This window comes from Pimephales promelas, chromosome 3, assembly GCF_988280905.1.
Source record: "Pimephales promelas chromosome 3, fPimPro1.hap1.1, whole genome shotgun sequence".
In the NCBI taxonomy this organism is placed as follows: Eukaryota; Metazoa; Chordata; class Actinopteri; order Cypriniformes; family Leuciscidae; genus Pimephales; species Pimephales promelas.
The window spans coordinates 40115166-40133678 of record NC_142771.1 but is presented as its reverse complement, the minus strand read 5'-3'; the positions used below and the strand labels follow the sequence as shown (position 1 = coordinate 40133678).

Genomic DNA, 18513 nt, shown 5'->3' with positions numbered 1-18513 from the left:
CTCGAAGAAAAGATTTGTTCATTTTGATGAACGAGTTCGAACAGGAGAGTCACACAGAACAGAGCAAGGCGAGCATTTGAGCTAATAAAACTTAAACTTTGTTATGTATTTATTAAATGAGTGATCGTTTCGCTTGATAAGACCCTTATTCATCGTCTGGAATCATTTAAAGCACTTTGAACAGTTTGCAGTTTGCACTGAAACTATCTTTTGGACCTTGAACCGTTTGGTTCCCATTGAAGTCCATTATATGGAGAAAATCCTGGAATGTTTTCATCAAAAACCTTAATTTCTTTTCGACTGAAGAAAGAAAGACATGGACATCTTGGATGACATGGGGGTGAGTAAATTATCAGCAAAAGTTTTTTTACTAAGATCTTTCAATTATCTATTGAAAGTTTGAAACCCACAATAATATTTAAGATTTATAGCTTTATAAATATACAATCATAATTTATGGGGTACTTTCAATTAGGAGGTGGCTGTCCCAAACCCTAACACATAAATTTCAACTTGTAAAAATATTGAAAAGAATTTGGCAAATTGTTCCATTGTTGTAATATATATATATATATATATATATATATATATATATATATATATGTATATATGTATATATATATATATATATATATATATATATATATTAGGGCTGTCAAATGATTAATCGTGATTAATCACATCCAAAATAAAAGTTTGTGTTTACATAATAAATGTGGGTGTACTGTCTATAATCATTTTGTATATATATAAATACACACATGCATGTATATGTAAAATATTTATATATAATATAAATTATATATAAATCTATATACAGTACATGAAAATATTATATTACCCACATATATTATGTAAACACAAACTTTTATTTTGGATGCAATTAATCGTGAGTAATGGTTTGACAGCCCAATTATACTGTATATATATATATATATATATATATGAAGAGTTCAGATGCAAAAGCCTCTAAATACCATTTGAAATTTTCTTCTTTAATGATGATTTTTATCAAACTTGTATATTTACGTTCAGTAATTTCACTTGTTATTTGAGTGAAATTACTGAACTTAAATATACAAGTTTGATAAAAATCATCATTAAAGAAGAAAATTTCAAATGGTATTTAGGCTTTTGCATCTGAACTCTTCATATATATATACTTTATCTTAAATATCCTATATAAGAGTGTATATATAGAATATCCTTTATCGTATATCCTGGATCAGGAGGTGAGGTGAAATAACAGAATCAGACTGCAATAGCCTGAACTTCAGACCCAACAACTAATCAATTAATACAACACTTCAGTTGCTTATATTATTTGGCTTTGGCTGTATTACCCTATAGTTTATTTGTATTCTTTTTACAAATGTAATCAAGATTTTCGTATGTACTAGATGTGTTGGGATATTTAACATGCCATTTTAATTATATTATGCTGAAATGAACGAAATGATTCAAAAAAAAATTGTTTCGTTCATTTTGCTGAACGAGACCATACGAGACTCAAAGATCCGAGTCAGTAAAATGATCCGAACTACTTGGTTCCGGTGTGTCCATATATGGCGTACGGCTGCGGCGCAGTGTATTGTGGGTAGGTCCTCGGGTCGGCCATAGCATTAGCAGTGTTTCCCCGCGGCTAAAGGAGAGGACAGAGTCATGACGGGATTCAGAGGTTTCGCTCATCTCTCCGTGAGTCCTCCTTCTCTCACACTGCACGGTTTGCTCCCCGCTGTTTAAATGTCTTGTTTTAAACACATACGCGCTGTTTAGGGTCACCACAAGCGTACCGCTGCAGTGTTGCGGGCTAATGCTGCTAGTGTCGTTGATGAGCCGGTGTTTGGCCGCTGGAAACTTTCCTCTCTTTATTAAACACCCGAACACTCCGATCACGGACCCGGCAGATCCCGGTGTCCTGATAGTGCTGCTTTATTGTGAATCTGCTGCTGTTTCTGCGATGAAGGTCACCGTGACACTGACACACACTGATACTGTACTTTCAGTCACATGTGACCTTTGACCCGGTCATCATCATCGTCCAGGATCACGATGAGACCTTTAGACCAAAAACAATATGATGATGGAGTCTGGGTTCATAGGAAAACCGAGGGACATCAGGGCTTCAATTTAAATGTGTGATTTCTGGGTTTGATAAAATATAGAAAATTGACAAATAAAAAAATAAACGTTTGGGTAAATGTTCTACACTGATAAGGCCTTTTGATTTCACTCTTTTTTTTTTCTCTTTAAAAAAAAAAATATATATATTTATATATTTATTAAGGCATGTGGTTTGCGCAACATTTCTTAAAGGGACAGTTCACCTAAAACCGTAAACGTTGCCATCATTTATTCACCCTTATCTTCTTCCTACAGAGTTTCTTTCTTCCATTGAACACAAAAGAAGATATTTTGAAGAATGTCAGAAACCAAACAGTTAACTTTTTATTTACTATGGGCTTTTTATTTACCATCCATCAACTGTTTGGTTTCCGACATTCTCCAGAATATCTTCTTCTGTGTTCGACGGAAGAAACTCAAAGAGGTTTAAAACAACATGATGACAGTTTATTATATTTTTGGGTGAAGTATCACTTTAATTAGTTATTTTAGTTGAAGTCAGTCAATGTTTTTATGTATGTCGACTCCTATTGATCAGATTTTGTATTCGAGTTGTTAGCGTTTGACTCGTATTGCTTTTTAGTCTTAAAGTCAACATCAAATCAAAATTGACAATTGTTATTTATGGAATATTGCTGTATTTATTATAAATGATATCTTATCACTTCCTCTCCCTCTTGCAGCAACATTTCTTCTCTGAATGATATAATTATACATTTATTACAATAGAAAATAATTACTAATTTTTAGTAAAGAAATACATTACTCTTGTACAGTGGAATTTAGATACCTCTCAATGTAATAATAACACTATTAATAAAAAATATGAAATTATCAAATCTTTATTTTTCAGTAATAATCACAATTTTTCTTCCATGTTTTTATTTTAACAGTATAAAGCTCAGATTTGTGCATTATGTTGTTTGACAAAAACGTTTGTTTCATATATATGAATTGAATTAATGTTTTCTATCTTCATTTGATTATGAGAAAATTTGTGGGGGTATATTTTATTTCATAGAAATATTTTTTATGTTTTATGAATTCAATTATTCAGACATTCTTTTTGATTAGCCTATTATTTGTTAAAATATTAAAAAAGAGAAAAAAAAGCGGATTCCAGAAAAAAATAAAACGCAATTTCTGAGAATTTTATTTTATTTTATTTTTTTGTGAATTTTTTTTTTTTTTTTTTTTTTTTTTTTGCGTTTTGGATTCCATTTTAATGTTTTAATTAAATTGTAATAATCAAAAAGAATGTCTAATTAATTGAAATCATTAACGCAACCAATTTTAATAATACAATTTAATAATAATAATTTTTAAAAAAATATCTACGAAATGTTTTTTCCCCCACAAATCCTGTGGTAATCTTCACGAAGTGGTGTTCTGGTGTACTGACAGCGAGTGTTTCCCCAGAGACGCTGTTACGCCTCCGCTAGGAGGAGCGAGGCGCTGACCGAACCTCTGCTGACCCGAAAGCCCGCCGCTCCACCAGCCCTCACGCCACAGGACGTCCAGGTGAAGTGTGTGTGTGTGTGGGGTTCTCTCAGGTCACATGACCCCTCCTGGTCTTCTGACGCTGTGGTCTGGTGCAGGTGTCCAAGCTTCCCAGCGGCCTCCTGGTGGCCTCTCTGGAGAACTACTCCCCCGTCTCTAAAGTCGGCGTGTTTGTGAAAGCCGGGAGTCGATATGAGACCGTGGAAAACCTGGGAGCCACTCACATGCTGCGGTTAGCGGGCAATCTGGTGCGTTCACACACACCAGCAATGGATACATAGCAGTATATGTGACCCTGAGTCACATACTTATACTTTCTTGTCACTAGTCGTGTTTTATGGCGCGTGAGATCCAAACAAGAAGCTTCCAGTCCATTTATCGGCTTTATATTTAGCATGTCCACATACGATCCTGACACGGTCAAAAATAGTTTGCTTCCCTCATTAGTTACACCTGACTTCCTATATACCTATTTAAACCCACACTCCACCCAGTGGCCAACAGTGGAACTACACCACATTATATATTGAGTACACTGGCGCGCAGGGGATGTTTCTGTATGTTTGAAGTGTGTTGTGTGTTTCAGACCACTAAAGGTGCGTCAGCATTCAGGATCTGTCGGGGGCTGGAGGCAGCGGGAGCCAGTTTGAGGTCAGCTTCTTCTTATTTATCCATGAACACTTTCTGTATCGCACGCTGTCGTTCCTCTAACTGTCCGGTTTCACTTGCTGGTGTTTAGCGTGACGTCTTCGAGGGAACACATGGTGTATTCTCTGGACTGTCTGCGGGATGATTTGTGAGTATCTCGCAGGAAATGTGTATGTGTGTGAAATAGGGCTGTGCCATATCATACCGTCCACGATAATACCGGTATAAAATTTTACATGATAAAAAATTGTCATATCGCGATATTGATGATATGATGACGTATGGCGTATTTACGTTACTTAGCGCGCGCACAACAACAACACAGCAACATGTCAGCCTCCGGATCAGGTCAAGATTTAGTTCCTAAAAAGGGCGCTACTTCAATAGTATGGAAGTTGTTTGAGTACAAGAGGTCAGATCTCCAACAACACAATTATTTATTTATTTTTGTCAAATATGCATGAAAACTCATTTCACCACTTCCCTACTAGCGTACATTTTGCATTCGCCTAATCTTCCTTCAGAGTTTCCGCAGTTCGGGTACAACAGTCAACACGATTAAACTCTTTCTAAGTTGATTCAATGTTACTATTATTATATTTGTAAATAAAAGGTCTATGGTTTCGCATAACACAACTTTATCTTGCTGGACTTTATTGCTGTAACTAAATCATCATGTTACTTTCTACCGGCCGGGTGTCTGTTAGAGCACAACACTAGAGTCAGAGCACTATTGTTCATCACGCGCACAGTAACTGAAATGTAAAACTGTTAAAAGAAAGGACTCGATAAACGATTGCATAGCTAGATGCTGTATATTATACACGACGCTACGCATCAATATTTATTTCCTTTGTGCTTTGAACTGTTCAGTGCGGAGTATTCGACGCGCTGCGCGTGCGCGCTGTGACTCCGTGTTGCTTCAAGCGCATCATTCAGCGCTCGGGATGCGCATAAGCGCTGTGCGATATATTGAAGCCTTTCATATCATAATACTTTTGCGCAATGAAAGATTATTAATAGCCTTTGTTCTGTCCTGTATCGATCATATGTTGCTGCCTCATTAAACAGCTGTGCTATACATTTTAAACATGCCTCAATTTTATAGTAGACTATGCTATATAATAATTAATCCTTTTGATTTGTTACCTTGTTTTTTTTTCATGAATGTACAATACAAAGAGCAATGTGTAAAGTTTTACCAGATTTAGTGTTACAATTGTCTCTTATTTATTCCCCACTAAATGTTTTTTTCCCTAAATGTTCCGATTTTATACAATTATTGTATAAATTAGGTATTGTATACCTCATTTGATGCTAATCCAAAAACTATGCAAGGCAACTGTTACATTTTGAAGGTTTGTTTGGATTGCCGCTGTTTGTTTAAATTTTTGTACTTCAAAGTTTAGGTCAATTTTATTAGGTGACAATATTGTGCAGGCTTCTGAAGTTATTGTTAATATTGTTAATGTATTACTGTAGTTATTGTTAAAATAAAATGATAAGGAGTTATGTTATACTTTTTTTTTGCACTAATGCTGCTGCCAGCCAGCTGCAATCACCAATAAAACATTGTTTTATATATATTTTTTCTATATCGTGATAAATATCATTATCGCAAATATTCTTGAAATATCGTGATATAATTTTTAGGCTATATCGCCCACCCCTAGTGTGAAAGCGTAGATATAGCTTTAAAAACCACACCAAATTTTACGAGAACGGCACAGAGAAACAATATTGTTAGAATCATTTTCGGCTGCACTTTTGTGATGGATAGATGCACTTTTATGATGGATAGAGGCACTTTAATGATGGAGAGATGCACTTTAATGATGGAGAGATGCAATTTAATGATGGATAGATGCACTTTTATCATGAAAAGATGCACTTTTATGATGATAGATGCACATTCATGATGATAGAGGCACTTTTGTGATGGATAGATGCACTTTTATGATGGATAGATGCACTTTTATGATGGAGAGATGCACTTTTGTGATGGATAGATGCACTTTTATGATGGATAGATGCACTTTTATGATGGATAGAGGCACTTTTATGATGGATAGATGCACTTTTATGATGGATAGAGGCACTTTTATGATGGAGAGATGCACTTTTATGATGGAGAGATGCACTTTTATGATGGAGAGATGCACTTTTATGATGGATAGAGGCACTTTTATGATGGATAGATGCACTTTTATGATGGATAGATGCACTTTTGTGATGGATAGATGCACTTTTATGATGGATAGAGGCACTTTAATGATGGAGAGATGCACTTTTATGATGGATAGAGGCACTTTAATGATGGAGAGATGGACTTTAATGATGGATAGAGGCACTTTTATGATGGAGAGATGCAATTTAATGATGGATAGATGCACTTTTATAATGGAAAGATGCACTTTTATGATGATAGATGCACTTTTATGATGGAGAGATGCACTTTAATGATGGAGAGATGCACTTTAATGATGATAGAGGCACTTTTGTGATGGATGGATGCACTTTTATGATGGATAGATGCACTTTTATGATGGAGAGATGCACTTTTATGATGGAGAGATGCACTTTAATGATGGAGAGATGCACTTTAATGATGATAGATGCACTTTTATGATGGATGGATGCACTTTTATGATGGAGAGATGCACTTTTATGATGGATAGAGGCACTTTTATGATGGATAGATGCACTTTTATGATGGATAGATGCACTTTTATGATGGATAGAGGCACTTATAATGAATAGATGCATTATAATTAGGGGTGCACGATTCAGAAAATGTCACGATTCGATTCGATACCGATTTTTTTGTCTCGAGATTCGATTCAAAATCGATTTTCGATTCAAAAACGATTCTCGATTCAAAAAACGATTCGCAGGTCTACATAAATGAGAGAGAGAAAAAACTATACGAGTGCGGTTTAGAACCCGTAACCTCTGACACGCTTGGCAAAGGATCTACAGAACTCAAACATAAGATCTGCGGATCGATGCATTTATTTACGGGTTGAGCAGAGTGGCTGCACAGTTTGACCAGCGGGCGGCAAGAACTTGCAATAACTATTTATCAGACCGGCCCTCGCAGCCTCGAAACCATAGAAACACTACCGGACCACCGGTAAAAGTCCCGACTTACCCGATTGCCACTCCGCCCCTGCACGCCATTAAAAAATATTGCCTATGAATCGATTTTTGGAATTCTATTAATCGATTCTGAATCGGTAAAGATTGAATCGCGATTCAAATGTGAATCGATTTTTTTGCACACCCCTAATTTTTATCATGAATAGATGGACTTTTTTGATGGAAAGATGCACTTTTATGATTTTAGATGTACTTTTATGATGGATGGATGTGCTTTTATGATGGATGGATGCACTTTTATGATGGATGGATGCATTTTTATGATGGACAGATGCACTTTTATGATGGACGGATGTGCTTTTATCATGGATAGATGCACTTTTATGATGGATAGATGCACTTTTATGATGGAAAGATGCACTTTTATGATGGAGAGATGCACTTTTATGAAGGATAGATGCACTTTTATGATGGACAGATGCACTTTTATGATGATAGATGCACTTTTATGATGATAGATGCACTTTTATGATGGATAGAGGCACTTATAATGAATAGATGCATTTTTATCATGAATAGATGCGCTTTTTTGATGGAAAGATGCACTTTTATGATGGATGGATGTGCTTTTATGATGGGGAGATGCACTTTTATGATGAACAGATGCACTTTTATGATGGATAGAGGCACTTTTATGCCATTCACTGCCATTATAAAGCTTGGAAGATCCAGGACATGTTTTAATATAACTCTGACAGTATTCGTCTGAACGAAGAATCTCATAAACACATAGCATTACTTTAGGGAGAGTAAATCATGGGATTATTTTCATTTTTGAGGGTGAACTTATGGATATAAGGTGTTGTGTCAGTAAAGGAAAAAAAAATTTGTGTAATAACGACTTGAATCTTTTATTATCCCTGACCCTGTTGGGTCGAGGAGTCTGAGTCGACTCTGAAAAACCTTAAATCAAACACTATTGTACACGAGTCTTCTGAAGCCATATTGTAGTTGTTAAAAACAGATTCAAATGTATAGTTTTATTCAGCTATTTATTTGTTTTAAGTTAAAATCAACTGCCAACTTTAATCTCTAACTAAGTAAATCAGTAGTTTTATCATGATTACAGTATTTTGTGTCTTTTACTCAAATCCATTGTGTGAGATTCGCTATATCAGAAGTCAACAACCTTAGGCACAGTTTGTCAGTATTCAGTGATCTATCACCTCATCATGTCTACTTAGCATCAAGAATCGCTGATGTTTTATTTGTTACTCTGGCAATTGGTAAACAATAGCAGATATTGCACTTGCAAAATAATCTAAAAGATTGGATTTGAAAACTAACTGTGTGTGTGTGTTTGTGTGTGTGTTCAGTGAGGGCATGATCGAGTACCTGATCAATGTGACCACTGCTCCGGACTTCAGACCCTGGGAGTTGTCGGACCTCTCGCCGCGGATCCAGATCGACAAGGCCGTTGCAGACCAGAGCCCTCAGATCGGTACCACACACACCGATACCAATAGTGACGTTATCTGAGGACACACGGAGTCTGACACTGATGTGTGTTTTCCCTGCGCAGGTGTTATTGAGAAGCTGCATGAAGCGGCGTATAAGAACGCGTTATCCAACTCGCTGTACTGTCCAGACCACATGGTGGGGAGGATCGGCGTTGATCATGTGAGTGGCTGACCGCAGCTCTTCATCTGTGGTGTTTCCTGAGCCGTTTGCTAACTCTTCTCCTTCTGCTCTTCAATTCCAGCTGCAGAAGTTCTTCGCTGATAACTACACCAGTGCCAGGATGGCTCTTGTTGGATTAGGTAAGACTTTCTCTTGAATGCAAGTTTGTCAAAATTGTGGTTTTGGTTGCTCTTATACATAAAATACATTTTTATTTCATGGCTTTTTCGGATATTGCCTTTCATGTGGTGTGTGATGTAGCTGCTAATGTAAAAGGTCTGCTAAGATCAAAGTGCAGGATAAATTGAGTTTTTGTCTCCTAAAAGAAAGAACTGTCTGAAACAAGTCATCAGAAATTCGCCCTGAACTTACATAGGTTTGTTACAAATTTGCATAATGCCGACCAATCTGAACAGAGTAGACCAATCTCAACAGACTGGGCCATCTGACCAATCAGAGGAGAGTAGACCAATCACAACAGACTGGGTCATCTGACCAATCAGAGCAGAGTAGACCAATCTCAACAGACTGGGTCATCAGACCAATCAGAGGAGAGTAGACCAGTCACAACAGACTGGGTCATCTGACCAATCAGAGCAGAGTTGACCAATCACAACAGACTGGGTCATCAGACCAATCAGAGGAGAGTAGACCAGTCACAACAGACTGGGTCATCAGACCAATCAGAGCAGAGTTGACCAATCACAACAGACTGGGTCATCAGACCAATCAGAGGAGAGTAGACCAGTCACAACAGACTGGGTCATCTGACCAATCAGAGCAGAGTAGACCAGTCACAACAGACTGGGTCATCTGACCAATCAGAGCAGAGTTGACCAATCACAACAGACTGGGTCATCAGACCAATCAGAGGAGAGTAGACCAGTCACAACAGACTGGGTCATCAGACCAATCAGAGGAGAGTAGACCAGTCACAACAGACTGGGTCATCTGACCAATCAGAGCAGAGTTGACCAATCACAACAGACTGGGTCATCAGACCAATCAGAGGAGAGTAGACCAATCACAACAGACTGGGCCATCTGACCAATCAGAGTAGACCAATCACAACAGACTGGGCCATCTGACCAATCAGAGCAGAGTAGACCAATCACAACAGACTGGGTCATCTGACCAATCAGAGCAGAGTAGACCAATCACAACAGACTGGGTCATCTGACCAATCAGAGGAGAGTAGATGAAAGACCGAACGTTTTATCGAACCAGTTCACACACTGTTTAAGAGCTGATGCTGCAGTTCTGAGATAAAGATCTTTTCGGTCTTTGATGGATATAAACATGTTGTAGGAGACCTCAAAACAAATAAGTAGCCTTTAAAACACCAAAATAGAGTCAAAAAGACAAATACTGTTTTGTAGCTTCTACTAAGTAGCCCAGACCTTGTGATAATTGTATGTTTTTGATGATGGTTGTGTGTAGGAGTGAGTCATGCTGCTCTGAGGAAGGTGGGAGAGCAGTTCAGCGGACTCTCAGGGGCCGGAGCACCAGGAGCCGCAGCCGTTTACCGTGGCGGTGAGTGAGAACATGCGTCTCCCTGCAGTGATGACCGTGTGTGTGGGACTGATGAGTGAGCGCTGGTGTTCTGCAGGAGAGCTGCGTGTGCAGAATGGAGGAGGGCTGGTCCACGCGCTGATGGCCTGTGAGGGGGCCATGACGGGCTCCGCCGAGGCCAACGCCTTCAGTGTCCTGCAAAGGCTTCTGGGAGCCGGACCACACGTCAAGAGAGGGTCTAACGTCACCAGCAGACTCAGCCAGGGCATCGCCAAGGCCACCGCTCAGCCCTTCGATGTGAGGAACGCTCTTGTGTCTTCACTGCTCTGAAGTACACATGCTTACACAAGCGCTTGCTTAGTGCTGGGCGGTCTGAGCGAAACATTATATCACAGCATTTTTCAAACAGATACTGCTTTCATGGTATGACGTTTTTTTTAAACATGACTGGGTGATTGAGAGAGGAAATACTGCAGTAGATCGACTTATAATGCCCTATTTTACTGTCATGAGTGAATATTGACGACAAAATCCACACTAATATTAATACAAGTTTGCAGAGTTTACACAGAGGCGCTTTAGGGGCGTCAGAAACAGCGGTTTCCCCGGTAACAGCTGTACACAAAGCGGTTTCCCTAGTAACGGTTGTACACAAAGCGATTTCCCTGGTTACGGCTGTACACAAAATGGTTTCCCTGGCAACAGCTGTACACAAAGTGGTTTCCCCGGTAACGGCTGTACACAAAGCGGTTTCCCCGGTAACGGCTGTACGCAAAGCGTTTTCCTTGGTAACAGCTGTACACAAATCAGTTTCCTCGGTAACGGCTGTACACAAAGCGGTTTCCCTGGTAACGGCTGTACACAAAGCGGTTTCCCCGGTAACGGCTGTACACAAAGCGGTTTCCCCGGTAACGGCTGTACACAAAACGGTTTCCCTGGTAACAGCTGTACACAAAGTGGTTTCCCCGGTAACGGCTGTACACAAAGCGGTTTCCCCGGTAATGGCTGTACACAAAGCGGTTTCCCCGGTAACGGCTGTACACAAAGCGGTTTCCCCGGTAACGGCTGTACACAAAGCGGTTTCCCCGGTAACGGCTGTACACAAAGCTGTTTCCCCGGTAACGGCTGTACACAAAACGGTTTCCCCGGTAACAGTTGTATGCAAAGCAGTTTCCCCGGTAACAGCTGTACACAAACCGGTTTCCCTGGTAACAGCTGTACACAAACCGGTTTCCCTGGTAACAGCTGTACACAAAGCGGTTTCCCTGGTAACGGCTGTACACAAAGCGGTTTCCCTGGCAACGGCTGTACGCAAAGCGTTTTCCTTGGTAACAGCTGTACACAAATCGGTTTCCTCGGTAACGGCTGTACACAAAGCGGTTTCCCTGGTAACGGCTGTACACAAAGCAGTTTCCCCAGCAACGGCTTTACACAAAGCGGTTTCCCCGGCAACAGTTGTACACAAAACGGTTTCCCTGGTAACGGTTGTACACAAAGCGGTTTCCTCAGTAACGACTGTACACAGAGCGGTTTCCCTGTTAACGGCTGTACGCAAAGCGTTTTCCCTGTTAACGGCTGTACACAAAGCGGTTTCCCTGGTAACGGCTGTACACAAAGCGTTTTCCTTGGTAACGGCTGCACACAAAGTGGTTTCCCTGTTAACGGCTGTACGCAAAGCGTTTTCCTTGGTAACGGCTGCACACAAAGTGGTTTCCCCAGCAACGGCTGCACACAAAGCGGTTTCCCCGTTAACGGTTGTACGCAAAGCGTTTTCCTTGGTAACCGCAGTACGCTAAGCGTTTTCCTTGGTAACGGCTGTACACAAAACGGTTTCCCCGGTAACAGCTGTACACAAAGCAGAGCACCGCTCATAAACGCTGCTTTATCATGAAAGATTTGATGAAAATAACATCAAAACTTTTCTAAAGTCCGTCAGTTCACTTCAGATACATTCATATAAATACACCCGTGCCGCGTTTTGACTTTGAAACGTGCAGTGTTCGTGTTTATTCAACTATCAAGGCTTTTGGTAAATCTATTTGTGGCGGGCAGTGTTGACATGTTGATATTGTGAACCAATGTATGGGAAACACTGTAATATAATATGAAAGCTATCAATCAAAGTTTACCATATTCATCTCCACCGTCACGTATAGTAACACACACAGATGTGCACTGCCAGTGAAAACACCCTCTCAAACAGTGTAACTGTGTTCCCAACATTGGTAAAGCGATATACACAAGTATTGCTATATATTAAAAATTCATGTCATAACAAAAACATACACTAGTATTCGGTATGAACCGGTATAGCGCCCAGCACTGCTCTTGCTGCAGTTGAGATTCTTCTGGTGTGTTTTCTGCGCAGGCCACGGCTTTCAGCTCCACGTACTCCGACTCTGGGCTCTTCGGGGTGTACATCATCTCTCAGGCAGACTCGGCCCGCGAGGTGAGTGTGTTCAACAAACCCTTCCTTACTACACACACAACACCTATAGGCTGTATCTCCGCAATGTTTTGAAACATTGACACCAATGTTTTGTTATTGTCACCTCACTCTGACCACAACACATCAGTTTGGTAAAGCGTGTTAACAGTAAATGTTCAATTCTCTCTCTCTGCAGGTGATCAATGCAGCCGTGGCACAGGTGACGGCTGTGGCTGAAGGTAAACTCACCGAGGAGGATCTCACCAGAGCAAAGTGAGTCAGCTGACTAAATCACCAGTCTTTGCATTGGCAAAGCTTTTACACCCATAATGCACTGCAGAATACTCAGTGCCTTCTGAACTAATGCAACTGAAATGCTTGTAGTTACATTACAAATTTCTATAAAAACAACAGGCTTTCATAAATCTGCTGTGGTCGAGTTCAGAGTTGGTGTGTGTGTGTGTGTGTAGGACCCAGCTGAAGGCGGATTACCTGATGTCCCTGGAGAGTTCGGAGGGTCTTCTGGAGGAGATGGGTGTTCAGGTGATCAGCAGCGGCTCCTACAGCTCACCAGAGTCTGTCGCGCAGGCCATCGACTCCCTCACCGCCAGCGACGTGCTCAAAGTAAGACTCTTAACCGTCCGGTTCTCTCGTGAAGCCAACACGCATGTGACCTAAACTGCAGTTCATCGACTGGCCACTAGAGACAGGCTCCAATCCCATAGACCCCAATGTTAAAGCTACACTGTGTAACTCTTTTAGTTTATTATTAGCTAAAAAGACAATATATGTGCTCTTAATGTACATTTGCTTCGTTCAAGTAAGAAAGTATTCTCGTGAGTGTATAATATGCCATTGAAAATACATACGGGTAAGGGGTTCGCCATGTTGCCCCTCCATCTTGAAAGTACATTAGCCAAAGAGGGACATACGCGTTAATTCAAGCTTCGCTTTTCGCGTTTACATTTGAGTTAACACTCATGGACGAGGTCGAACTGGAAGCCATGTTAATCTTGGACTACATTGGCCACCGTAGGAGTTAAAACGAAATCGGAATTGAGAGGAACAGAAACTAATATTCACTGGATGGTCATATACCTTTTCACCACTAGATGGGAGTAAAAATCACACAGTGTAGCTTTAAAATGCCCAACTTAACAGCTGAGAAGAATGTGTTTTCAGCCTGGTGCAAAAAGTGGTTTTGGTCTATAAAGCTAATTTTGCCCTTCATGAAAACTGTGAGGGGGTGAATTTGTTAAGAACTAATCAGTTTTAATTTAATTGAGCCTTAAAGTTCTGCATAATTAAGGGCGTGGCCACTTGAGTGACAGGTGGATTGTTGCTGAAGCCACTACTAGCCGTCAAATTTGCTCAAAAATGAATTTTCGAATAGTCCCTCTAAAAAAAACATGTTTTCGAACATTGTGACGATGCGCATTACGTCAATAACAGGACAATTTAATTTAACGAGACATAACTACTTGTAGGGATGGGACGATAACCGGGATAAAATGTACTGACGGTTAGTATTATCGTTTAAAATTTAATTATCATTAAAACCGTGTTTAATTATCGCGATTTTAATAACTCACTGAATACTGTCGGCCAGTCTGACGCAGCCGCGCAGCACGCAATATTTTTTTAATTACTATTCGAGAAGGAATGGCGGAAGGCAGTGACCGTGCTCAGGAGATTTTTTTAGCCTTTTAAGAGGACCAAATCTGAGGTGAGGTCATATTTTGGGTTTTACAAAAGTCCTGAGGGAAACTTGATCGAGGATGGTCACCTTGTCTGCCGAACAAAAAGTCACTGCAATAGAAACACTTCAAATCTGCCGAGTCGTCTTGTGTGATCATCACCCGAACGCAAGGCAAGTTAACTTTGACCTCAATACCAAAACTACGTCTGGGAAACAATTGGGCACGAAATGTTGTTTTGAGTTGAAACATTTTATGTCACTCACTTGAAATAGACGTGAAGCTTCCGCGAAGAAAAGTTCGTAGCGAGTGGATTTGAGCCAAAGACGAACGAACAACTTCAAACAAGACTGTTATTCAGAGTGATGTTTTAAGGGATAGTAAAGTATAGATACATCACGTATTAAACCGATTTTATTTTTACCACATAATTACGGGAACATATTGAATTGATAATGAGATTAGCTAATGTTTTAAATCTTACCTGTTTATGAATTCATTTTGTAAAGCAATCGTCCAGACGAGATATATCACACCAATATTATCAAACTCTGTAAGCAATAAATCAACTCAGATTTCATTTCATTTTTGCAATACAATCAAAAACCGGAGACGCAAGACGGCAAGTTGTATTTGAATGAAACAAGAGCGCGCGTCCGTTGTGATATGGATGTGCGCTGTGTAATAATGCGTTGCTATTGACGACGGGCATTATAAAGAAGGAAATGCCATAGAATAGAATCTTGCCTAAAAAACTGCATAGAGAGGCTTGTTTTATTTGTTGTTTGTTGATTTTCAATTATAAAACTTGTTGACATGTTTTCAGTGTGAGCATCAGTTCTTTTTGAGCACTTTCATAAATTTAACAAAACCGTGATAATATTGATAATCACGATTATTTTGGACACTATAATCGTGATATGAAATTTTCATACCGTCCCATCCCTAACTACTTGATAGTTTATTTAAGTTTAAACATATTTGACAACGTATTGCCTACACAAAAACAAGCAAATCAACTAACTAACGGCCAAGACTGCAGATCTCACTCTCGCTCGCTCACTCACACTCTCTCTCGCCCTCTGCGCATAATAACGGTTTAAACGAACAACAACAATAAACAAATGCTGAGTGCTGATCAAGAGCATGAAACGGCTGTATCTAACCTACCGTATTCATGCAGTATCTATTTAGCCTACACTTTAGTGATTTCCCTCTGATTACATTCGAATAGTTTTAAAAATCGGAATTTCGAAGCTGAAAATTTTTCGATTTTTAAAACTATTCGAATTTAGGGTATCCGTTGACAGCCCTAGCATCACGTCACCTCAGCTAATCCGCCTCTTTGTCCATTTTATCGTTTATCCGGGAGTGACGCGATGGCAAGATGGCGACGGCCGGCTCCGCCCACTACAGGTCAAACCTACGGGTGATGTCACGCACACTATACGCTAGTGTTGTCAAAAAACTCGGTACTTCGGTACCAAGTCGGTACTAAAAAAAAAAAAATGTTACGGTACCAGCTTTTCTAGGTACCGAATACCAGGTTAATCCAGTTCTGTTCTAGACGCGCTGTCTGAAAGGTGCACAGTTGCGTCCTCTTCATAACGCTGATATGGCTCTCTCTCTCTGAATCCACTTGTTGAAACGAAAGGAGGAAAGAGCCACATATGGAAATATTTTGGATTAGGCTAATAATGTCACGTTGCCATAAGAGGCCGATTACATGCAAATTCGCAATTTCAAATATAGGCGCGATTCAAGCGCGCTCATAATAAAAACTCGTTAGCGTTGCATAGCAACGACAGACGCCGCGTGAGAGCAAGCGCTTTGGAGAGAATAAGCACGCGCAAAAATATAATTAAAAAACACGCGCGATATGTGAACGGCCTCTAAAGTGCTTTCGGGGTAGTTTTACGAGTACATGAGCACAGTAGTATCTACCCGACACCAGAGTACTGGTATTAGTATTGTCATTTAATGTCAGTGCCAGTTCTAGGCGTATTCTTGCCTTTATAACTCAGCAGGTTTAAAAAGCCTTTTTAAAATTAAATATGAATGCAGTTTTAGATTAATAAAAGGACAGTCAAGTCAAATAAAACATGTTTTATGGTAATGCTACAAAGATACCATTCATCAACATTACTTAGTTATCAACACATTGAGTGAACAATATATTTTTACATTAACATTAATTAATGTTTGAAAATGTTATTTATTACAAACACTTGATTGTTCATGTTTGTTCACTTCATTCATTGTGCATTAAATAAATAATGGATTAAGACTTTACAAACAACTTTAAAAATGTGTTAGTGTATACTATTGTTTATTTTAGGTCATTTTATCTAATTTTTTTCTAAAGTGTTTATAATACAAATGTACAGTTTCCATACTTGTAACCGTGATAAACACTTAAATATATGTAAATTTAAACTAAGCTTTGGTACCGAAATTGGTACCGAGAACCGTGAATTTTAACTGGTATTGGTACCGAATACTGAAATTTGGTACCGTGACAACACTACTATATGCCCATATTTTTATACAGTCTATGCTTTTAACTCATGGCAAGCCAAGATCTCGTTAATCTACTGAGCTCTTTGCACTGGGGGAAGCACCAAGCGTCGCAACACCAGTTATTGGGACAGAAAGCTCAGAAACCGAGAAGGCAGCCTGAGCGAGACTGTCACCAGAGCCGTCAATACCTTCATCAAATGTCCAAAATGCTTCTTTTTTTTTTTTTCAGCAAATATGTAGTAAATATTTAGTCTGTAGGCCTTAGGGTCTGTTCACATATCGAATCTTTTGCACGCTCAAGTTCGTTATTTCAAGTTCGTTATGTCAGACCCATCATAAACTACACTACTGTTCAAAAGTTTGTGAGTCGGAAAGATTTTTACGTTAACTTTGTATATTAGTATATTAGTGACCTAAATAAACTATTCTCGTGACTAATGATATAGGCTAATAGCTCACACTGTGGTTTCGCCAGTGGCTCGACTTGCGCATGAAATGGTTAAAGCAGTGAAAAAGCAACTTTTCTTTTTTCTCTACAGGCTGCAAAGAAGTTTGTTGAAGGCAAGAAGACCATGTCAAGTTGTGGACATCTGGCCAACACACCATTTGTTGATGAATTGTGAGGGGAAAGTCCTAGTATAAAGTGCACACATTGTGCTGCTGCTTCCTCAAGTGTAAAAATAATCCTGATTACTGTTGACGGTTGTATTTTTTTTGGTCTGTTCATCATGAAGTCTGGTCTTTAGTAACGGTGTACTGAGAACACAGCCATCCTTTTCACTGTATATGTGCTGTACATTCATTAAAGCAAGTCTATTGGTCATAAACTGCTCGTCTGCTTCATAATTTGTAAGTATTTCTTTCATAAATGTCTATCTGTGTGTCAGTTCTTCCAGTGGCCTGAGGAGGGAGACAATGAGGAGATAAACGTGTGTTTTTTTTTTTTTTTGGGGGGGGGGGGGGCGGGTGTAACTAAAAGTAAGACAACAACAAAAAAATTTTTGTTTTGGCTGCATTTAAAAAATAATTTCACAAACCTTTTTTCACTAGAATCAGGTCATGCACGATTAATGCTTTTTTGTAATTAAACCATTACCAGGCATGTTTTAATTTAGTCAAAGATGTAGCATAAATGAGTTAAAAATATGTATTTTATATATATATACACAGTAAGTTATATATACTTAAACTAACTTATATCGTTTTAAACTAGTCAAAGATCAGTCAATAAAAATAAAAACAAATTTCAAAATACTTGTCTCCTAGCTAAACACAGTATTGAATATTTGTCATAAGGTTACTGAA

General features: G+C 39.2%; 1 protein-coding gene across 2 annotated transcripts; it reads left to right on the top strand.

The window, feature by feature from the left end:
- The first annotated feature begins 1549 nt into the window (after positions 1 to 1549).
- On the top strand, positions 1550 to 18035 carry uqcrc2a (ubiquinol-cytochrome c reductase core protein 2a). Of its 2 annotated transcripts, none has more exons than XM_039651713.2 (14): positions 1550 to 1695; positions 3544 to 3645; positions 3723 to 3872; positions 4211 to 4275; positions 4364 to 4420; positions 8748 to 8872; positions 8954 to 9051; positions 9134 to 9191; positions 10492 to 10584; positions 10661 to 10860; positions 12932 to 13012; positions 13188 to 13264; positions 13462 to 13615; positions 17748 to 18035. In XM_039651713.2, exons 1-14 carry the CDS (start codon positions 1663 to 1665, stop codon positions 17829 to 17831), a joined length of 1377 nt encoding a protein of 458 aa, XP_039507647.2. In that variant the 5' UTR covers positions 1550 to 1662; the 3' UTR covers positions 17832 to 18035. The 2 variants fall into 2 exon arrangements, with proteins under 2 accessions (XP_039507647.2, XP_088985011.1); XM_089128885.1 differs by having other exon boundaries at positions 1606 to 1695; positions 3529 to 3645.
- The last annotated feature ends 478 nt before the right edge of the window (positions 18036 to 18513 follow it).

Excerpts from the sequence above, each read along its gene's own strand:
- uqcrc2a (XM_089128885.1), top strand. The coding sequence starts at position 1,663 with ATGACGGGATTCAGAGGTTTCGCTCATCTCTCC. Across the intron at positions 9,052-9,133 it reads GGAGGATCGGCGTTGATCAT|CTGCAGAAGTTCTTCGCTGA; the intron begins GTGAGTGGCTGA and ends CTTCAATTCCAG. Across the intron at positions 10,861-12,931 it reads CCACCGCTCAGCCCTTCGAT|GCCACGGCTTTCAGCTCCAC; the intron begins GTGAGGAACGCT and ends TTTTCTGCGCAG.